Genomic DNA, 21,119 nt, shown 5'->3' on the forward strand with positions numbered 1-21,119 from the left:
CATTCTCAAAGACAGAGATGGAAATTTCATGGGATGTGGCTTTTGAAACAATTCTTGCTGGGAGACGGTCTGCTGCCTGAGCATGCCTGGTATTCTCTGTTTACCTGATAAAACACTAGCTTGCAACACTGTCCAAATTTTTAATGCACATGTATAAGCAGTTCCCTTTTTGCCCAGTTTCAACTATGTTGAGATTGATTTTTCATCTCAAACAGGATTATGCTTTTTTTTAATGTCACACCCTTAGAAGGTCAGTGGTCTGAGGGGCACCAGGACTGTCCTTTGAGCCTCAGACAAGCAGAATAGTAAAATGTTGAAAATACTCTTATTTTAGACAGCTGTATGTCAGGGCATATTCCTTTGAGGTCAAATTTGGGCAGGTAATAGCAACAACAGTGGGAGATAACTGTATTAAGTTAACTTGGTTATGTGGACCTTAGGATGCTTGAACCATTAGAGCACTAGGCAGTGAATTAGTTTCAGGATTAACTGTTTGTGATGCTACTAAGCTTTGCTGCAACAGAGGTTAACAATTATTCTTTTGACATCATGTCTTCTGTATTTTGGCTTCTCTGTAGGAAGGGGACAAACCCCACAGCCATTAGAACTGCATTTTGGTTGCAGACTCTTTTAAAATAATGGAGGGGAGAGAAGAGGATCCAGCTTTGAATACAGTTAATATGTGCTGTATGAATTTAATTATGCAGTTGGGCATAAAATAGGTTTGACCATGTTTTCCATCAACTTTTATTTCTTGTTAGAAGGTAATGTTCTAAACAGGAATGGGATTCCTTTTTTTAATTGAATTCTCTCAGAATTAACACTGCCTGCCAGACTGTTTCCTAGAAACATGCAACTTGTTTCAATAGCTAGTTTTGAAAAATCAGTCTCTTTTGGTAGCAGAGGCTTTTAATCACTACTTTGGCTATTGGTGGACAACAGCCCAAGAAAACATTGAGAATACATATTTTGGTGGAAGAAGATGGTGTCATTAATTAAAATAGAAAATAATGTTTGGTGAGTTTATTTTAAAGATGCTGGATTATTTCTAAACCTATACAAGCGAAAATGGTGCCTATTTCTTTGTTTTGTTTAAAGACTGTTAGCAAATCTAGCAGCTCTCTTTTGCATCCTCTTTAGATGGATAAATTCTATGGGGTTAATAATGCTGATGCTTTCAGGAAGAGAAGTTATTATAATGCAAAATTATTAATGCCTTCAGTAGAATGAGACAGCATCTTAAAAACTGTTATGTTGTATGCTTTGCACTGTAAGAACCGAAGCCAATTTTGTAGTGTACAATCAGCTACAGTGTTATAGATGGCAAATGAATAAAATGTTAAATGAATACTTGTTTATAAATACTTCGGAAGTACACCGATGTACTTTAAGTACATCGGAATGAAAATCTGTAATGGAAAATCTTGCCTGAAATTTCAGACATTTTGTGAATGGTGTTTCATCACTGCTTGTGCTTAGATTTGAGTTAAAAAAAATAATAATTCAGAATGTTTAAATAAAGTACCTAGTTATAATTATGATAATTTCAGAATGCATTTTAAATCAAGGAACTATGCTTTCATGTGCACATACTTACATGTATTGTGTATTTGTTTTTAAATGAAAAGAAACCTGGTCTCCATCTTCCTGTTGACATCAAACAATCCTCTGATATGCAAATCCAGCTATGGGGAGAACAGATACACAGGGTTTGTTTGGATTCAGTCCAAGACTGAGAGAAAATTATATTTAAAGAAGGAATTGATATGCTTTGCCTCATTTAAATGAAAATGCATTTTGAAATAATCCCTATAACTAAAAACATTTTGGTGAAATGTTATGATCCTTTGTATCACTGATGCATTTTGCCGTAGTTAGTTTAAAAACATGTTTCTCATACTCCTGCATGTCTCTGCAATGTGTAGATGCAGCTGTCAACTTCCCAGTGGCACATTTTACTGTAGTTTAGGAAAATATTTTTATTTTTCCAGAGTAATAAACGTTTGTTACATGAACTTTGTTAGGGTGTGCATGAGTGTGAAGTGTGTGTGTACACACACTGGTGAAATACATCCAGGTACTTTTAAGTTCCATTTAAAGTTCTGCTAGTGTTAGTGTTGTTCATGTATTTTCTTCATGTGTTTAACTTTAAAATCTGTCAAAATGGGAATTCTATAAGAAGAGAGGCTAAACGAGCAACAATTTTTCAGTATTCTTACCTTTAGGTGCAAAATTTGTAATGCTCAAACTTGCACGTTTTAGCATTGGCTGAATTCCAGGTTTACAGTATGTATTTTTGGAGGACTGTTATTCAAGTCCCTGAATATAATATTTGAAGATGTGAGTAACAGAGCATAATTATGTTTCTTGTAAGCTTTAACAGGCCATTGAGCTGTTAGCAGTGATCAGTAATGGTTTTTTATACAGGATGGAAAATATTTGAACAGGAGTTAGATCACTATGAAATTTGGAGAAATAACAGTTCCTTTAGTCCCTTTTTATGTATTGCAGAAGTTTCCAAGACTAATCTAATTGATTCTTCATAGATGATCTTTGTTTGTGTGTCACTACTATTTTTTTTCTTCTATTTAGAAAATGAGGTTAGAGAAATCAATGTTGCTGTAAGGAAGTATTCTGTTTGGGAAGTTCTGTGGCACATACCTTTATATCTGACCTTTATTTGTTCTGTGGCCACTTACTCTGTGCTAGACTATTCTGACCACATTAATCCTACCCTGAGGACTGCTAAATACCATGTGAATCCTTTTTTGGGATACCAGTTTTATTTCATTAATGTCATTTGTGGCTCTGTGTTGACTGAGTTAAACATGTAGGTTGATGATATATGTATTAATATTTAAAGAAAAATCTTATTGTGTCAAGAAATCTTGTTAAACCTTTCTCATTTAGTTGTGAGCCTCTCATATTTGGTTTTTAAATAAAGGATTTTCTATCTTTCCCTTTTTCAGTCATTTTATGCAAGTTTTAAATGTTAATATTCAGTGTCCATCTTTTTTCAAGCATTTTAAGAAACAGAAGAGGTTGATTCCTGAAAGAACAGTTTGGAAGTACTTTGTTCAGCTTTGCAGTGCCTTGGAACATATGCATTCTCGTCGTGTTATGCATAGAGGTAATACAGGATCAAAGATGATTTGTCTTTACTAAACGTTTTACTATGTGAGAATTAAGCTGGTTCAATCCAAGTGACACCAAATAATGTCATAATGGAATCAGTTTTGACAGCTGACACAATGTATGTTTCTGTAATGTTTTATAAGTAATGGAAAAGTGTGACAGAAGTTCGTGGTTGTACATTTGTTGTGGTAGGTGCAGCACAAGCAATGGCTTCTGATACCAAGTTCTCAAAGTAAGTGGTAATTCTGTAAGTGATGGAGACCCTGCCACTGCTACCTCTTTGCTCGCTCAATTCATTTTGCTGGCTCTTATTTTCTGTCCTGTTCTTATTCTTCTATATTTGCCTATTGTCCCTCCCAAGTATTGTTATCTGCATTCTTGCACAGCTATCCATCCATTCTTTTTACCTCTTGGACCTTCTTCCTTACAAAAGTATTTGCCTCTTGCCATGCCTTCTGGTGATGTATAGGCCATTCTCCCACTCCTATCTCTACTGGATTATGTGCAGCTGCAAGCATTTTCTCCCCTTCTCTGCTTTTCTCCGCTATTTCCAGTCTCTGTGTCAAGTACTGTGTCCCAACTGCCCTTGTAGTTGCCAGCCATCCTGTCAGGTACTAAATCTCTTACCCATTTTAAATCTCTGTACTGCTGTCTCTTCCGTATGTTGTCTTCATTTTACCGTGTAACTCTGAGTTGAAGAAAACAGGTCGTAGTCTAGCTGCTTTTGAGATGTACAGGGGTTTTTTTTTGCCTTGGAAATCCCTCTGGCTCAAGTTGTATATGGGCTGTCTCTCTGGGTTCAGGTGAAATTACGTGTCTTAGGTTGGTGGCTCCCTTCTGCTGGGATACAAATAGCTGCCTGAAAGCAAAAGTCCCTGAGCTTTATCATTCGCAGCTAGAGATGTTACACCCTTCAGCAGATCAACTTAGATGCTGCTGCAAATGGCTTTCCCTTGTGATTCTCCCTTTTTTTTTTTCCTTTACGCATTTGTACAGATATCTGCAAGTGCAAATTATGCAAAGGAAAGGACATAAAATTACAGATGCTTTCCATAGGGTGTAGATATCTTCCTTTAATGCTTTTATGACTCAACTAGTTTATATCAGTGTATTTTATCTCAAAACCAAAATAAGTTTAAATTCCTTAAACTGAAATGCTACCTTCAAAGCTTCTGGCAAACTTATGGCAAATCTAACAATTCCATGGTTCAGCACAAAACCCAGTGAAAATTAAAGCTACTTTTAAGTTGAGCTGGTATCCGTGTTGGATTGTTACACAAAGGGTGATACAAACTCCTGAAAACTAGGTCAGATAACAGCATAACGTAACTGCTTCTGTCTTCCTCTCCAAAGCTTATAAGGTTTGGTAATATTTTATTGGAAGCCTGAAAATACTGGTGTTTGAAGGGTTATTAACCATTCCTTTTCCTGAAACCATATCTTATGCAAACTGTAATCCCCTCTTATCAAAGTTAAGTGATTTTATTTAAGTTTAGAGCCACAGTGTGTTGCTCTTGAGCTGACTAAGAGCTAAGCACACTTGCCAAACAAATATCAGGTCAGTTTCTTTAGAAGGCTTAACAGGATAGGTACCTTGTTAATCATAAAATAAAAATATTTGCTGTTGTCTCTAAAGAACTGGATTTAAACTTAAGATGAACATTACTGGTGAAAAATAACTGTCTGGGGTATGTACATCATTATTTTTCTTTGTTTCTTCTTGATTAGCCCAATTCCACTGACGAGTTCAAATAACCATTCTCCTGAGCAAAAACTTGCTTTTTTTTTTTTTAATGTCTGCTATTAAAGAGAATCAGTTACCTATTTCAAATAAATAGCATCATGCCACTGTGGGTAATCTGATCAGCAAAAGTGATGGAAAAACATGTTTTAAAGGTCATGAAAATATTTGTGGTCTGTTACTTAAGACATAATGAGAGGTTTTCTAGTTCTAATAGAAGTCCTTATATATAGTTTATATAAAGTGGTAATGAACTCTCTGTATCTTTGGGTGTGGGGTGGATGTGGTGGTTTTTCTTGTTGTTTGTTTTTCTTGTTGTTTGTTTATTTGTTTGTTTGCTTTTTAAAATACTTTCCATGGCTCTTGATTTTTTTTTTTTTGATGCTTCTACTATTAAAATATTTAATTTGAAATTCAGAATCCCAGACTCGCCCTTTCTGCACAGTCAAATTTTGTTAATATTAGCTGTAAATAAAAGCCTCTTTGGTCTATTATTAATAGAGCAGTAGCTTTTCTTGCACCCTCATTGTGACTTTTAAATTTTTATTTATTTCCCCCTCCCAGATATAAAGCCGGCTAATGTGTTCATTACAGCTACAGGTGTAGTAAAGCTTGGAGACCTTGGACTTGGTCGATTTTTCAGCTCCAAAACCACAGCTGCACATTCTTTAGGTAAGCTTTCTCTGATGTACAGGTGTTGGGGAGGTGTGGTTTTTTTTAATTATTTTTTACATGGTGGAAGTATTGTGCCCACTAATGAGGAGGAAGAAAAGAGTTAGGTCCAGCTAAAGCTTTTCCTAAACAACTAAAAAAAAAATTGGTCAGCACCATGGACAAATACAGAAAAGCTGTACCACTGACATGTCACTTTCGCCCACATAGCTCGTTGCGGTTTTTCTTTCCTCGCATTTGTTTGAATCATTTAATGTACATTCCTGGCTCAAAACAAGTCTTCATGACAGTAGTGTTTTCTAGAAATGCTAGGAAAAAAGATGATCAGTAATACGGATGCATTTTATTTTTAATTCCCTTGAACTTCAATCAGTGTTGGAAAGAATATAGTAATTTTTTTGTGCCTGTATGGGTAACATTGGTGACATGTTGGTTATATGCTTTGAAAGGGCTAACAGAGGAGCTTCCCTGTTTTGAGGTGGAGTTTCTCAATATAAGCTAAGTAAGTTGAGGAGAGATCAGAATTAGTCTTTATGAACCATAAAGACTTTAAAAACAAAACAAAAACGCACACACAAAAACAAACAAACAAACCCAAAACACCAAACGAAAAAACCCAAGACAAACAAAGCCAACAAAACTTATTAAGAACAGAAAAAAACTTTCTGGAATGCCCAATCTATTCTTTGCTAGCACATAAAAAATAACATTGTATTATCTTTTTCCAAACAAAATTTTTATGTAGTTGAGTAGCATCTAGAGACTAGGATGATTAAGAAGAAAAAGTAAAAATTTGGTAGATATCTTAATTTTAAATATAGGGAATAGAAAAATGACAGAATCTAAGAGGATCTCTCTGAGAGAAAAGCCTTGTAAATAGAGTAACGTCTGCTTTAAAGAGAAATGTAAGAATCGGTGTTTATAGTATGGTTATGAGGGTTCTTTTAGTTAAGAAAAAAATTCTTTTCCTCTGCTGAAGTGGCTGTGTTTAGTGGTTGCTGAATTCAAGCCTGTTCACTGACTGCAAAGGGTGTGAAATGAACTTTTAGACCCTCAAGAGAAGGGTCATTGGCAGCTTCCAGAATTGTCTGCTGTTCCTTGTGAAGGGTACTGAGGCAGACAGCACCTCACTGATACTTGAATACAGATAGGTAAAATCAATTCAAGTGCAGCTCAGAGTTTTTAACAAATGACAGTGACAATTCTGTAATTAGGCATTTGGATATTTTTGTGTTTGACAGGAGTGCCTGGTAAGGAACATAATATCTAAGAGCGCCAAGAATTGTTAAGTAATACTTAAAATCCCTGTCTTAGGGCCATGGGAGGACACTCAAACTTGTGTTTGTGCAGATGCTGATGTTTCTAAGTAGACTATGAAATTTCAGACTTCTTGGATTAAAGTATGCCATATTTATCCTCACCTCTTAATTTAACTTTATTCAAATTATCCCAGTTATCAGTATAGTGTGGAGAAAGAGAGAAGATTGATGTTCAGCATGTTTGTACCACATTTGATGTGTGGGTGATACTTGTGTTAACAGCCAAATAAAATGGCTTTAGAAAGGAAATTTTCTTACTTCCCTGTCTTCCGGAAAACCTTTGGTCACTCTTTTGTGCCCTCCTGTTTTTATCATGTTTGGTGCATACTGATATAGTCAAAACCATGAGTAACTGCTGAGATCTTAACAGGACTGAGGTGGAACTCCGACATAGATGTGCAATCTTGCATTAATAAAAAAGAGAGAGAAAGAGACAGAGGAGAAGCAGTGCGACCGGACTGGAAATGTGCTTCGGTTCCACATCGAAGTTCACATGTAACCCTAAAGATCTGTAGTTCATGGCACAGCGTATTATATAAAGTGCTTCTGTTCATGCTGCCATTGTAGTCCAGTGGCTGCCTCTGGCAGCACTGTGGAAATCTTTTGTCGTAGCTGGGTCCCGCTACTGCCTGCGAATGGAAGAAGGATGTAAAGGAGCATGTGAAGGGGGAGCCGCTCCTGGACTGTATTTGCAGGAATCTGTAAATCCTAATCTGTGAGTTGGGAGTGCATGAAGAAGCAAAAGTCAACTGTGAGGGTCGGAGAGCTAGATTTGTGTTCTGAGGCAGACGTCAGGAAGTTGAAGCGGAACAAACTGCTTCAACCCTGGATTATTTTGGCTCATTGCAGGGGAATGGTTGCAAAGGGACTGAAGACTGAGCTAGAGTTAAAACCAGTGTAAAACCCCCAAGCCCTTTAAAGCTCACGTCTTACAAATACAAGAGTCATCCAGAGAGTGGGGGTTAGGGGCATGGAAGCTTTGTTTCTGATGTTGGATGCTGTGTCTTGGGAGAAGAGCTGTTACTTTTTGGTCTCTTTGTGTCTTTGTGCCCCCCCCCCCCCCCCCATCTCTTCTTCTTCTGTTTCCCTCTTAATTATGACCTAATCTCAGAATTCAGCGTAGGAAGAAGGTTTTGTTCAGCCATTAACTTAGGCTGCAGTGGAGACAGTGACACTCTGATTTATCATATCACTAGCAGAGACCACTCTTTAAAAGCAGTTTCTCCTGCAGTTTGCTGGTTTTCCCAAAATTTCTTTCAAAGTTGTATCTTTTTATGATTCCATAAACCTTTGGTGCACAAAACCCAGTGAGTTAGAAACGTTATATGTAGCAATTTATACTTGTTTACAGGCTTTATAAAAATTTCAGTAGCAAACTAGATTCAGGCTTTCAGAGATAAAGAAATGTACTAAAATTTTCATTAGCTTCAGCTTCTAACTGCTAATTATAAATAATACTGATTTAATTAGAGTACTTGCTGATGGTCCATTTGAAACAAATGAAAATACTGCACTGGACAGGGTTTGTTAAAGTTCTTAACTCTTTCTGTACAGCCTTATGAAAACAGTAGAATTATCTTTTGAGGTACGTATATACCTTTTTGAAAGTAGAAAATCATTCTTCTAAAAATACCGAATGCCTCCATTTCCTTTGTATTGTTGATTCAATACCAGCTTGACAAAATTTCTTGGTTTCAGAAGACTTTGTATTAGAAAGGGGAAGATGTTCCCAGAAAGGCATCTTATTCTTTGTGTGTTAGGTTTTTTTTTTGGTTGTTGTGGTTTTTTTTCAGTGGCTGAATGCAAGGCCTTATGCAATTTGAAATGGCAATTCTAAGGCCAGCTCATGGAAATGTGCTTTTTTTTTTTTCTAATCTTTGTTAGCCGTTCAGTGGATTTATGGATAGTCCATATTTTAGTATTCGAATTTAAAAAAGTCACTTCAGTTCTCCAGTGTGGTTGTGGCAGAGGGCTGCACTGTATGCTGCCCAGGTGGACACTGCTGCTATGATGTGGATACCTTCTTGCAGGGCAAAGGAGCAGATCTGCAATCTCCTTAAAATGCTTGAAAGCTAAGGATCATCTGTATTGAATTCTGTTTCTTCTGTGGTTTGACAACTTCTGTCATTTCCATCGTACTCCTGTCCCCAGCACAGTGCTATGTTATGAGGGATTTGACTGTCAACTCATGCAGGTTGTGGGGAATAAAATACCTTGTAAAAATGTGCACAAATGCTCTCCTTTCCTCATATATGGATCTCTAACCCAGCAGAGGGTGTCAAAGCCACTGCTGAGGTGGTGGTATGCAGGCTGGGAATAGAATAAGCTCCACTGATATTCTCAGCCAAACCATTCTGAGAACCTGCACCCTTAGTGTACAGGAACCCTAGCAGGGAAATCTGCAACTGATTCATCCCAGTCATCAAAGAAGCTGTATTAAAACAGCTCTTATGTACGGAAACCTGGGATCTCTTACAGTAGTTTGAAAGCTGAAGATAAATTATTGTGCTGTTACAATGCTACATTATAAAATAAACAAAGATATTTATCGATTGATTTCTGCAGTTAGACTATTTGCATAATGTAGGCTAGGTTGCAGAATGACTTTGGATAAGTGCAGTATTTCAGGTCCCGTATCTCCGGTTGAAGACAGGCCTATGACTCAGAAATCTCCTATACCTATATTGAAATAAGTAAGTAAAAAAAAATATATAGTTATGGAAAATTTGTGGTGTCAGTGGTTGGTTACCCTCACTGTTTCATAACTGCAGCTTATTTGTAACCTAGTTCGTCTATCTTCAGCATCAATCATTCATCTTGTTAAGTACTTGCAGGCTGTGTTGAACTCTCTTATAAAATTCCTGTGATCTCATGGACATTAAGTCATTCATAAACCATATCTTTTGATTACTTGGGCCTTTTTTTTAAAATGAAGTCTTGTTTTGGAATTCTTTGAAAATCAGAATTTACTAAAATTAATCTAGCCACCTTCCTGAACTTGGATAGTTACATGTTCTAATGCATGGAACGTCATTAATAAGTATATGGCCTTTTTTAAAACCAGTCTATTAAACACCACCTGAATCAGCCATTACATTATTTTGTATAAGTAGTATTAACATTTACCAAGCAGATTTTTCTCCCAGCTTAAAAATGCTTGTTAGTATTTAGAACTAGTTACTGCATTTCATTCCTGCGTTGTCGGTTTTCAAGTGAACACACTCTCCTCTTTAAATGAGCTGCAGCGTGAGTCATGTGTTTATGCAGGTAATAAGATGGTCTGTTTCTGTCATAATTCCCTTTGTAATAGTTTCCTTGCCTCTGATCCTTCAGATCCAGCTTACTACCCCTAATAAGCACTGTTTCCATTATGTCCCTTGCCTCTCCCAATAGCACAAAGCTTGCATAAAGAAACAACACTTTCTGGATCTGCAGCATCTTTAAAGGGAGGGAGCTCCAGAGCAGCAGCTGATTCTGAGGAAGCAGTTTATTTGACCCAGGCCATTTTCAAGGACATTACCATTCAGACCTGCAGGTTATCTGAGATGTGCAAATGCAGTGAACAGAAGTTATAGCTTTTGTTTTTAAAAATATAGGGATTTAATGTGTTATGTCTTTGTCTTGTATAATCCCACCTCTGTGTCTTCAGATGAGTAAAGTAAGTTGCATGTCTTTATAGTATTGTGATACTGTATTTCACTTAACAGAAAAAAAATAATGATCCAGGAAGGAAATGTAACATATAATCACATCTGGTAGTTGCTTGCCAGCAGTACAGCTACCTACCGAGTTTGCTCACTGTTTTAAAGAATTTTTGCAATGCCTTCAGTAGTTCCTGAATGTCAGAATAGTATTTTGTGATGTTCTGTTAAAAACAGTTTACAAGTAGTAATGATGTCTAGGTGTTCATGTTGTTTTTGTGATTGAATGACTAATGTAACTGTAATTTCAGTTCCTTTCACTTGTTGGTCATCGGGGGCTTCAGGTTGTATTGCAGTTAAGGTGTTACACTAGGCTAAACGCTATAAAATGATAATATTTGTTCTTCCTTTTCAGTATCATCAATCTTTCACAGTCATATCAGACCCCTAATGTATCAGCAGACTTCCCAGAGCTACTGGTTAAAATTACCTTTGCTTTTGGTAAACTATGAACCTTCAAACCTCTGTGTTTTCAGCTGCCCCCTGTGGATTCTGTGAAGCTTCTTTCTGGCACATTACTCTCTGCCAGCTACTTGCATGATGTCTCAGCGCAGCAAAGGCAGTGCTGCTGTAACCAGCTAAGAACCAGAGTACTATTAAACTTATTTTTTGTTGTTACATGAATTCTGCCAACAAAGCATTGGAATATATGCCAGTGCATTAACTAATGGACGCAAAATACAGCTGGAAGTTTTCAGAGATGTCCAAGCTCACAAGGCCTTGGAGTTAAAAACAAACGAACAAAAAACCCCACAAAAACCCCAATTAAAAAAAAACCCCACAACAAACCGAAAACCAGCCAACCAAACAAAAAGAAACCCCAAAACAACCCCAAAACAAGCAAACAAAAAAACCCAAACAAACATCCCAACAAAACAAAACAAAAACCTTCCAAAAAACCAAAAACCCCCACCAGGTGGGGGGGACGGACAAGACCAAAAACAAAAAATGAGGGGAAGTACAGCAGTAAGGAAATAAAAACATGGAAGCTGTGTCATGCCAAATGTTGTTTAATTACAGCTTCCAATTTTAAGATAGCTGTCATTAAACACCCATTAAAGTACTGCTGTTGACACATCAGAATAGCAGAGTTGCTTCTGGGTATTCTGGGAGCTCTTTTGGTGTTGCAGGCCACCCACCTGCGTGCCTATTTTTTCACAGGGAAAAGACCATGCGTCTTGACCATTCCTCTGCTGCGGGTGAATACGAACATCCCGTGAGAGTAAATGGTTTTCACAGTACCTCATCATTTTGAGTTGCCTTTCTCCAGCCTTTCTTCTAAGCTCTTGATCTTTCATGGTCTCAGTTCAGAGCAGCAGTGATTCTTCAGGCCAGCACTAAGGGAGCCTTTGGGGAGAGGGGCTGCAGCACCCTCTGCTTTCCTGGGGTTGGAAGTCTCCCCTGAAATACTTAGGTGCCAAATCCATTGTAGGATGCAATATGTGACTTCTGTCCTTGTGTATCTGTTAGACAAGCACGTTCTCAGTTTACATTGTTTTGGAATATTGTTTTCAATATTGTTTGCAAGAAGGAGGTCAGTTGAAATTATGGATTGGTAAGTGGCCTGACCTGGGATATGGGGGTGTACTGGGTTTTCCCGATCTAAGGTGGGCCTTTCAAGTAGGAGAGTACTTTGGGGTTTGGGTGGTTTTTTCCTTATTTTTTTTACTCCTCCCCCTTCCTCCCTAAGAAAGTATGACATAGTTTGAGATGTCAGCCTTTGTAAGAGATAGGGAACACTGTCAAAGTGAAATCCTTAAGTTATGTAAATGATTAAAATTATTAATCTGATTAATTAAAACCATTAACCTGATTATTCAGATTTGGAATTGCTTACATATTCACTATATCTGTGTTTCCAGTGGTCATAGGTCCAGAGGTGAGTTCTCAATAGGTGAGTCGAATTCAGAAGTGCAGAAATTATACAAGATCTTTGTGTTAAATAGTGTGAGGTTCATGCTCTAATTTTTAAGTTTGCAGTGAGAGTGCTGATTTTAATCTCAGGCTGTGTTGCAAGATGTTAAGTTTTGAAATAAGGCCAACTTGTATTGAACTGACAGAATTCAGTTGGCTTTCATCATCAGGATTTAGTGCTTAAGAAAATATTCTACACAAAATTGAAGCAAAAATCTACGTAGATCTGTGACTCTTTTTGCTGTTAGGCAGTCATTTTGGGGAGATAACAGGGAGAAAGTTCAGACACCAAAATTGCCACTACCATTATATTTCTTCTTTTTTTTTTGGTCGATTTGTCACATATGAATCCATCACTTAGATGCTTACATTTTTTGTGGCTTTTTCACAAAGCTGAAACACCTCTCAGGATTTCTCTCTTCCAAGGACCTTGTGACACAGATGGGTAGGGTCTGATTAAAATCAAGGGGGCAATATCCTGGAGTATCCAATGTAAATTTGCTCTGGGACAGTCCTAGTAAATGCTGCTTTTCAAGAGCAGGCGTCTCCAGAGCCCGCAGCTCTGAGGCAGGATTAAGCTAGGACAGGCATAGATCTGGGAGCTGAAAAGCCCTCGCAGAGTCTAGTCCTGCAGCACAGATGGCAGAGTTGCTTGGAGGAACTTCGGCTTCTGCTGGGCTCACAGGTTTTCCTTCCTTCCTCTCTGGGAAGCTGAAGATCCTGGATTTCAGGCTCAATTTTAGTTTCAGATATTCAAACTAAATTGTGTTTATTAGTTTCAAAAGCAGCTTTTTCAGATTCATATATTCTCAAAAGGAAGAACAGACAGCTCACTTAAAAAAAAAAAACAACCAAACCAACCAACAAACAAACAAATAATTTAAGCCATGGAACAGAATTTCTAGCTGTTATTTCCAGCCACAGTGATTACAAGGAGTGTGTGTGTATGTTCCCTTCATTCTCTTCAGAAGAAAATAAGTACTTTTAAGCTTCTTTACAAGCAAAAATTGGAAGTATTCTACAACTGAATAATTCTGGTAACTAGATTATCAGTAGTGAAAATAAAGCTGCATTTGATGAAATAGATATCTAATTCATCTTTATTTCTGTCAAACTGGAGAGTCATAAGTATGAATTGAAATTATACGTGCAGCAAAATGAGAACTATAGAAGATGAAAAACATTTTTTTTCAGCCAGGAAAACTGTACTTTTACTACTATATAACAACAGAAATTTTCATTCAAAAATACTTGTGTATTTATTGCAGTTGGTACACCTTATTATATGTCTCCAGAGAGAATACACGAAAACGGTTACAACTTCAAATCTGACATCTGGTCTCTAGGCTGTCTGCTGTATGAGGTAATATTGATATATACAGTGAACTTAACACTATTGTGTTCCACCCCCCCCACCCCACCCCCAAACGTATTAAGTACTGTTTTAGAATCTATTTCTATATTTTTGTTGTTTAGAAAAGTATGTAGCATTGTGGAAAAGCTACTTTTCAGCTATTATATGTCTGTCTTTAACATTAGCAGTGAGAACTCTTACGTAACTTGAGCAACACACAAATAAAAGTATTTCATATGCTGAAGACTTGCCTTTACTGGGCTTGCTACAAAGATTTTACAGCAATTAGTTGAAGATTAGGCATAACTGAAGTATTAATAAATGAATAATGGCAAGCACGTAAAAATTGTTCTAGCTGTTTGAATGATCTGCTGACTGTGATTTCTGTAATAAATGCACTGAGAAATAGTAGGACTGACTTGAGTATGCAACTAACTCAAAAACTGCAATATAGTTATTTTAACACAAGTTTATTTTTTTAATTATTTAAAACCGAAGTAAAAGAATAAAAAACCCCCAGTGTTACTGTGTACTTATTTCTACTAGTTGGATTAACTTTCAAGATAATGACTTCTGCACAGACATGCAATTTTTCTGCTCCTCCTCTAATTAGTTAAACTATAATTATTGGTTAATTTCTGTATTAATATGATCAAGATTGGTAGGTGACACCTAATTTTAAATTATATTATATTCTGAGAAGATAAAGATATAGGGCAGATTGAAATTGAGTCAAATGAAGGCTTGAAGAACAGGTAGGCTTCTAAGGCAACAATGTCTTCAAAGTTCCTTGTGTATCATTTGTTGATCAAAAGACTAAAGACTGATGTTGAAAGATGCTGGAAAAAATTTTTCTATCAGCAATGGCAGTGAAGTCTTTCTCGACATGTTCCAGGTAAAAACCAATATAGGCAACTCAATTTTTACCTGCAAGCCACGTGCCTCGGTGAGTCAGCAGAACTCATTTAACATGTATTCAATAGGATCGGCACCTTCTGTTATTTTAGGATTTTGTAGAAAACATTGTCAGCCTGTTAAAGTTGTGCGTTACTACTAGATGAATTGTCTCTGCTAATATAAATTTACTTTCTATCACTGACATGTTGCTTTGAATATTAAAAGGGCAAATAGCTATATTGCAGTTCTGCAGAATTTACAGTATAGCTGTTGCTTCTAAATCTTTGGGACAATTCACAAGAATGAAGTCTGATACCTGATAGCAAGTATTTAGAAGTTTAAATCCTTGTCTGAAACTTAATCCCATATTGGGATTCCTTAGTACTGACCATGGCAACCGCCATCCATTTCAGTGCTCTACTTTGCACACTTGTGCAAGCAGGAGCCTAAAGATAGCATAAAGGTAGACGAGGATTTTTCAGTACTACTACTATTTTTCCCCTCATTGGTGTTCTTGAGCACTCTATTAAATCTGGAAACAAACAAACAAGACCCTTGAATAACTAATCGTTATATAAAATAAACATGTTTTAAGGTTAATTTTTCTTCTATGTTATATGAAATAAAATTGCTGGGTAGAAATAAATGACACTTCTCTAAAGAGAATGGTGGTTTTTTTTGAGCTTAGCGCTTTGCTGCTGGTACAGTATGTTAAACACCTATGTGTATATTTTTTTGTTGATCTGGTAAATAATTTCAAAATAGCTAAATATTTTATTTCCATTCATTAACTCAGCATCTCTAAATACCATTCTCTATTTATTTTAGAAGTTTTACCAGGATGGTGTTTAAGTTGATATGGTGTTGTGTTCTATTTTTCCTTATTGTAAGAATAAAGTAATTATTAGGATACTTATTGTTGATATATATTATTTAGCTATAGTGTATAGCAGTGTCTTCAGCTATAGCTTTTTATTTATTGTTATTTATTCTACAACATACCAGATGTTTTTGGTGGATGCTGTTGTGGTTTTTTTTTTTTGTTGTTGTTGTTGTTGATCATTGAGATGTAATTTTGACATTTTAGGTATAGTAGAGTAGGTATATACGCTTAGCATTTTTCTTTTTTTTCTTTTCTTTGAAAGTGATTACTTAAGGTTCTTCAAGACATGCATGGACTAATGCATGGTATTTTTATTATCTGCAGTTTTGTGCTGGGAATCTTTTAGTGATATGCTTATTGCCTGCATTTTAGCATGTTTTATTATATTGATTTCATGTTGATACGTGCTGCTATGTGCTCTGGATTCTGTCCAGCTTAATTGGAGAAAAGCTGTGGCATGTTTATCACTTCTCAATAAATGCTTAATTGCTTCTCAACTCTTTTCAGTTATGTTTTAATTTAAGTTTAGACTAATTTGTTATAATGTATGTTTTAAAATATTATTATTTCTAACCTCTACTACAGTCTATTATGCAATGCTAACTATGTGGCCAGTAAGATTTTTAAAAGTATATTTTAAAGTCTGATTTTTTTTAGAGCCCCAGGTATTTCTGAAACCTCAAAAACACTACCACTGGAGTTTTAATTGATATGCAACAAAGTAGACTTTACTAATTAAAATCAAGATGCTGTGCTTTTGCTACATGGACCTTTACATGGAAAAGTAGGTTTTACACATTTCCTTTTATTGTTCAGCGTAGCAATTGCATCCTTACAGGGTTGTAGGTTGGTGGCTTACAGTTCAAAAAAAAAAAAAACCCCGAAAAAAAAAGAGAGCGAGTGAGCTGCCACCAGCCCCGAAGACAGACAGTGGGCTTTCGTCCCTCAGACACCCCCAGAATACTAATCAGGAAAGTCAGACCCTGGAGGTCAGGGAGCAAGTCAATCATTCTAGCGATCGTCTCAGTGTGGAGGATCAAATTAGCCTGAAAAATTCAGCTGCTGGGAGGAGAGGGCGAGCAGCTGTCAGGGGCAGCAGCGAGATGCACTAATGAACCAGATGAATAGTGCAAAAGCTTGAAAATAAAAACAGGACAGTTGACATTTTTCATCTGTCAAAGCAGGAGATGCATGAAAATATAGTATTCCTGTTTTAACTCCTTAGGGGACATTCAGAATTTTTTTAACACTCCGCAGCATTCAAACAAAAGTACTTTTTAATGAACACCTAGAGTACAAAAATGAGTATCTGTGCATTTATTTAGAATTTCTGTATGCATACAGATCTGCAGTTGATTTCTCTTCCCCCCCCCCCCCCCCCCCTTTTCTGTTTTGGTCCTTAGCTTGCATTTTTAACGTGTTTTTCAGGTAAGAGACAATGTCATGTAAATCCAGAAATTAACATTATTTTGGTAATAACAGTTGCTAAATTTTTGGGAGGCTGGTAGGATGGAACTTTAGTGTAGTATTTGTTTTGGGAGCCTTAAAATTATTTATTCTTACTTGAAGATTATATGAAGAAGTACTGATACGTTTACTTGATATCTGATAAAAATTCTCTCAAACAGAAGACTGTGTGGTAATTTCCTTCATGTATTTTCCCCCAGCGATATCAGTGCTTAGGCGTGAAAGAGTTAAACTGCTATCTGGAAGACCACAAGACAGATGAGAGCCATTTTCAGCTTGTCCTGTCCCTGCTGAAGCTCACTGAGTAGCACAGCATGGACTAGCGTGTTTCACACACACTCTGCCTGTCTGGGGAATGCACACATTGTCCTTCCAAAATCAAACTTATTAGCACATGTAGAAAAGGGTGACTGACTTTGGGGCAGCGCTGCACTCAAAGCAGCATTCGTGCTGCTGCGGTTCAAAGACTTAGAAGGCTTTGAACAGAATGGGGAGAGTTTAAATGAATTTTAAAATTTGTAATCCTGCTAACCATAGCATTTCTTTCCACCTTAAATGTCAAGTTGTAACATTGTCTGGAAATAAAGCATAGGTTTACTAATGCTGGTCTTAAGCCAATCATTTATTTAAGTGCTCTCCAGCAGATATTTTTATTTTTGTATTACAATTGTAAATTATAGTCATGGCTACCAACTCTGCACTTACAGTGATGTTTTGGGGTTTTTTTTCTAAGTATTTTCAAATAACATACCGAATTACAAAGTTTTTGGGTTTGGGTTTTTTTAGAAGTACAGACGTTACCTTGAGTTTTCTTGCTTTAGGAAAAAACAAAACCATCAAAACAAACAAACACCAAAAAAAACCAAACGACTTTGAAGTCTAGTTAAAGCTATGGAAGGTTACAAAATCTACTACTGTTATCCAGCACTTTCACCATACCGTATTGCTTTAGATCAGATAAAGTTTTCAAATAAATTATGTTCTTTTCCAGAAGGCCTTCAGAACAAAATTACATTGTGGTTTTTGTTTTGTTTTGTTTTTTGTCTCCCTCATGGTGCAAGGACCCTCCATGCCCACAGCACTTTTGAAACTACTCAATTTCTCCTTGTACTCTTATTAATAAAAAACTGTTGTGATATACAATTGAAATATTGCAATATAAGGATTGTGACAGGTATGACTGTACAACATAGAATAAGTACACAGACTGGTTACAGTAATAGTTTTGGAGCTTCTGTTTTTAGCACCGTGACACTTCTAAGCAGTGAATTGGAAGTTGGTAAAATGACTTTTGATTTGTTAGTATTAGATTTTATGACAAAACGCATTTACTTAAAAACACAAAAGAAAACTGTACATTTTCTTCAAACAGATGGCTGCACTGCAGAGTCCTTTTTATGGTGATAAAATGAACCTGTACTCCCTGTGCAAGAAGATAGAACAGTGTGACTACCCACCTCTCCCTTCAGATCACTATTCAGAAGAAGTAAGAAATTTTCCTTTTCATGGGCTAGATCCTCAGTTTAAGTAAGCTGCCACTCATCCAGGGAAGTAAATGAACTTGCGTGACTTCGTTATTTGTAGATTATGCCTATAACCGTTTGCTGTTTTAACTTGCTCGAATGTTCCTCTCAAAACAAGTCTCTGATATGATTTTAAATTTGGGGGGACTATTGATGGAAACCTCATACTGTTAGATTCTTAATTTCATTGTGCTTCCGTCCAAGGATGGCAAAATGCTTTCCCAGAATGCACAATGATATGTTCTACATGCCAGAATGGGATTGAGTCTTACATCTATAGTATGCTTTTTCTAAAAGCACAACTGTACAAGTTTATGTTGCACAGTAAATTAGTGCCCTAGCCTTATTTCTCTAGGGACTTGCATTAAAATAGATGTAATGTAACTCACTAGTAAAAATGAATTGTTAAGTTCCCATTTGTCTGCATTATAAAACTGCAATGTGCTTGCTGTTCGATACGATTGAACACCAGTTCTTTTTCAAGAAGGAGTGGATCTTGACAATGCTAATAGTAAATTTCAGAGAAATGTGGGCAGACATACTATAATTGAATTTGAACAATATGCATATCGGAGCAGTGTTTGTTTTAAAGCTGATAGGTAACCGTTCTTTACTGTCATTAATGTATTCAAGGGGGAGTGCTTGCCTTTTTTAAGCTCTAAAATAAAAAGGAACTTAATAAAATAAATTAAATATTTTTCTTAGTATGAGCAACAGAATGAAAAACATAAACGCTTGCTTGTTAATGTTCCGAGATGCCAGTTTTGAAATACTTTCCCACTTTGAAAAGAACAGGGCAAACTGATAGAAGCTGTAAACCAAAGAACATGTATTAGTAACCAATTCTAATTGAATTCAGCCTACATGAATTAAAGATCACTTTGAAAACGCGAATAAATATGAGCACTGGAATACTTTTAATACACACAAAGCGTTGTGCAATTTCACACATAGGGGTTGTAATTCTGAACCTTAAATTTTTTTACATTTCAAGACAGTGACCAGACTATTAATAAAAGATTACTGCCCAGTATTTTGTTTTGTATTTATAGTGACAATTTTCCCCTTTTATGAAAAAACTTGGACTTGAAAAGATAATTCGGTGATGTTACAAAGGATGAAATAATGATCTATTGTGTAATTTATGCATTTTACCTCTTTGTGGTTTTTCCAATTAGTCTTTTTACCTGGGCCATTTTTAATTATTATTTATTGTAGACTTATAAATATGGCAGTTCATATAACCAACTTCAGAACTGGAGACCTGGAAATACAGTAGGGTGTGAACAATAATGCAAAATGATAGCAAGAATGTCAGGGGCTGTTCTTTGTTGTGTCATTCATGCTGTCTTCCTTTTTCTACGAAGCGCATGAATATTTCACATATCTGCATCCTCATCCTCTATTCTTCTTGACTAATTTTCAGACTGTCTGAATTTGCATTTCACATGGTAGCTGATTAGGAGATGCCGAGTGGAGCAGCGAAGCCTCAGCAGGCGGTTTCCATGGTGACCTTCAGCAGGATTTTAATGATGATACCACTAGTGGTTCGTTGAAGTTGGCCTGCCTGCAGGGCTACTTCACTGCAGCTAAGTGTGAAGTTGGATATGCGGATTCCCAGCCAAGGGGCAAATATCAAAGTCTGGCCCAGATAGAAGGTCTTAGAGTTTGGATGGGGAAAGAGACTCCACCTTTTACTTACATCTGTATAGTTTCTAGCGTTGAAAACAGATGCAAAGCATAACATGTTACGTTTTCTTTATTTCAAAGCAGACGTACTTCTGCACCTTGGATAAACCAGTTATTTGCAAAATACACACAAGTTATTCTAAAACATAATGAGAGAATCAGAGCTGTGATAGGTATGAAGATAAATATGAAAACAGTTACAGTCTCCATAGCTAATTATTTCTTTTAAGTAATGGGAACATTTTTTTACGTTCTGATATGATGACTTGTGTCCTCACTAACGCACATGGAAAACCAGATATGTTTATTAGTTATTGCACCAAAATATACTTTTTAATGTGTATTAAAATATTGTGCTGGCATGAACAGTAAAAAAATAGAAACAAAGCAGTATTATCTGTCACGTTAGGATACTGTCATAAATGTTTCACCTGCACTAGAAATTTAGATATCGAACCTGTAACCAGGTTGGAAGTACACTCAGTAAGCAGTAAAGATCAGGGATCACGGAACAATAAAACCCACTTCATATTTTATAACAAAGACTCTTCTGAAAGAAAAACTTCACTGAGTGTTGATCTCTGCATTTTCTGATATAGGAGTGTAAACACTTTCATTACAAAATACAAGTGCTTTCTAGAGAAACTTTTTGTAAGTAGATTTTAATGAGTTTTAAGATGTGACAGTTTTTCTAAATTCTGAACTCTGTAAGACTAGTCTTTTAGTAATGCATCACATCCATGTCATCAGAGAATAACATGACGGAAATACCTTAAGATAGATGGACAGATGGATATAGTTTTTTAAAACCTTGGATTAGAAAT

The 21,119-nt window shown here is 36.4% G+C and overlaps 1 protein-coding gene across 2 annotated transcripts in view; it reads left to right on the top strand.

Annotated features, from left to right (window-relative positions):
* NEK7 (NIMA related kinase 7) overlaps positions 1-21,119 on the top strand; it is a 77,280-nt gene that overhangs the window by 42,791 nt on the left and 13,370 nt on the right. For both annotated transcript variants that reach the window (XM_064454767.1, XM_064454766.1), the window contains 4 exons: positions 3,022-3,130; positions 5,441-5,548; positions 13,751-13,845; positions 18,456-18,569. In XM_064454767.1, coding sequence (XP_064310837.1) covers positions 3,022-3,130; positions 5,441-5,548; positions 13,751-13,845; positions 18,456-18,569 — 426 coding nt within the window. The remainder of the gene's footprint in view (positions 1-3,021; positions 3,131-5,440; positions 5,549-13,750; positions 13,846-18,455; positions 18,570-21,119) is intronic.

The sequence above is a fragment of the Phalacrocorax carbo genome, chromosome 6 (assembly GCF_963921805.1).
Source record: "Phalacrocorax carbo chromosome 6, bPhaCar2.1, whole genome shotgun sequence".
NCBI classification, from domain to species: Eukaryota; Metazoa; Chordata; class Aves; order Suliformes; family Phalacrocoracidae; genus Phalacrocorax; species Phalacrocorax carbo.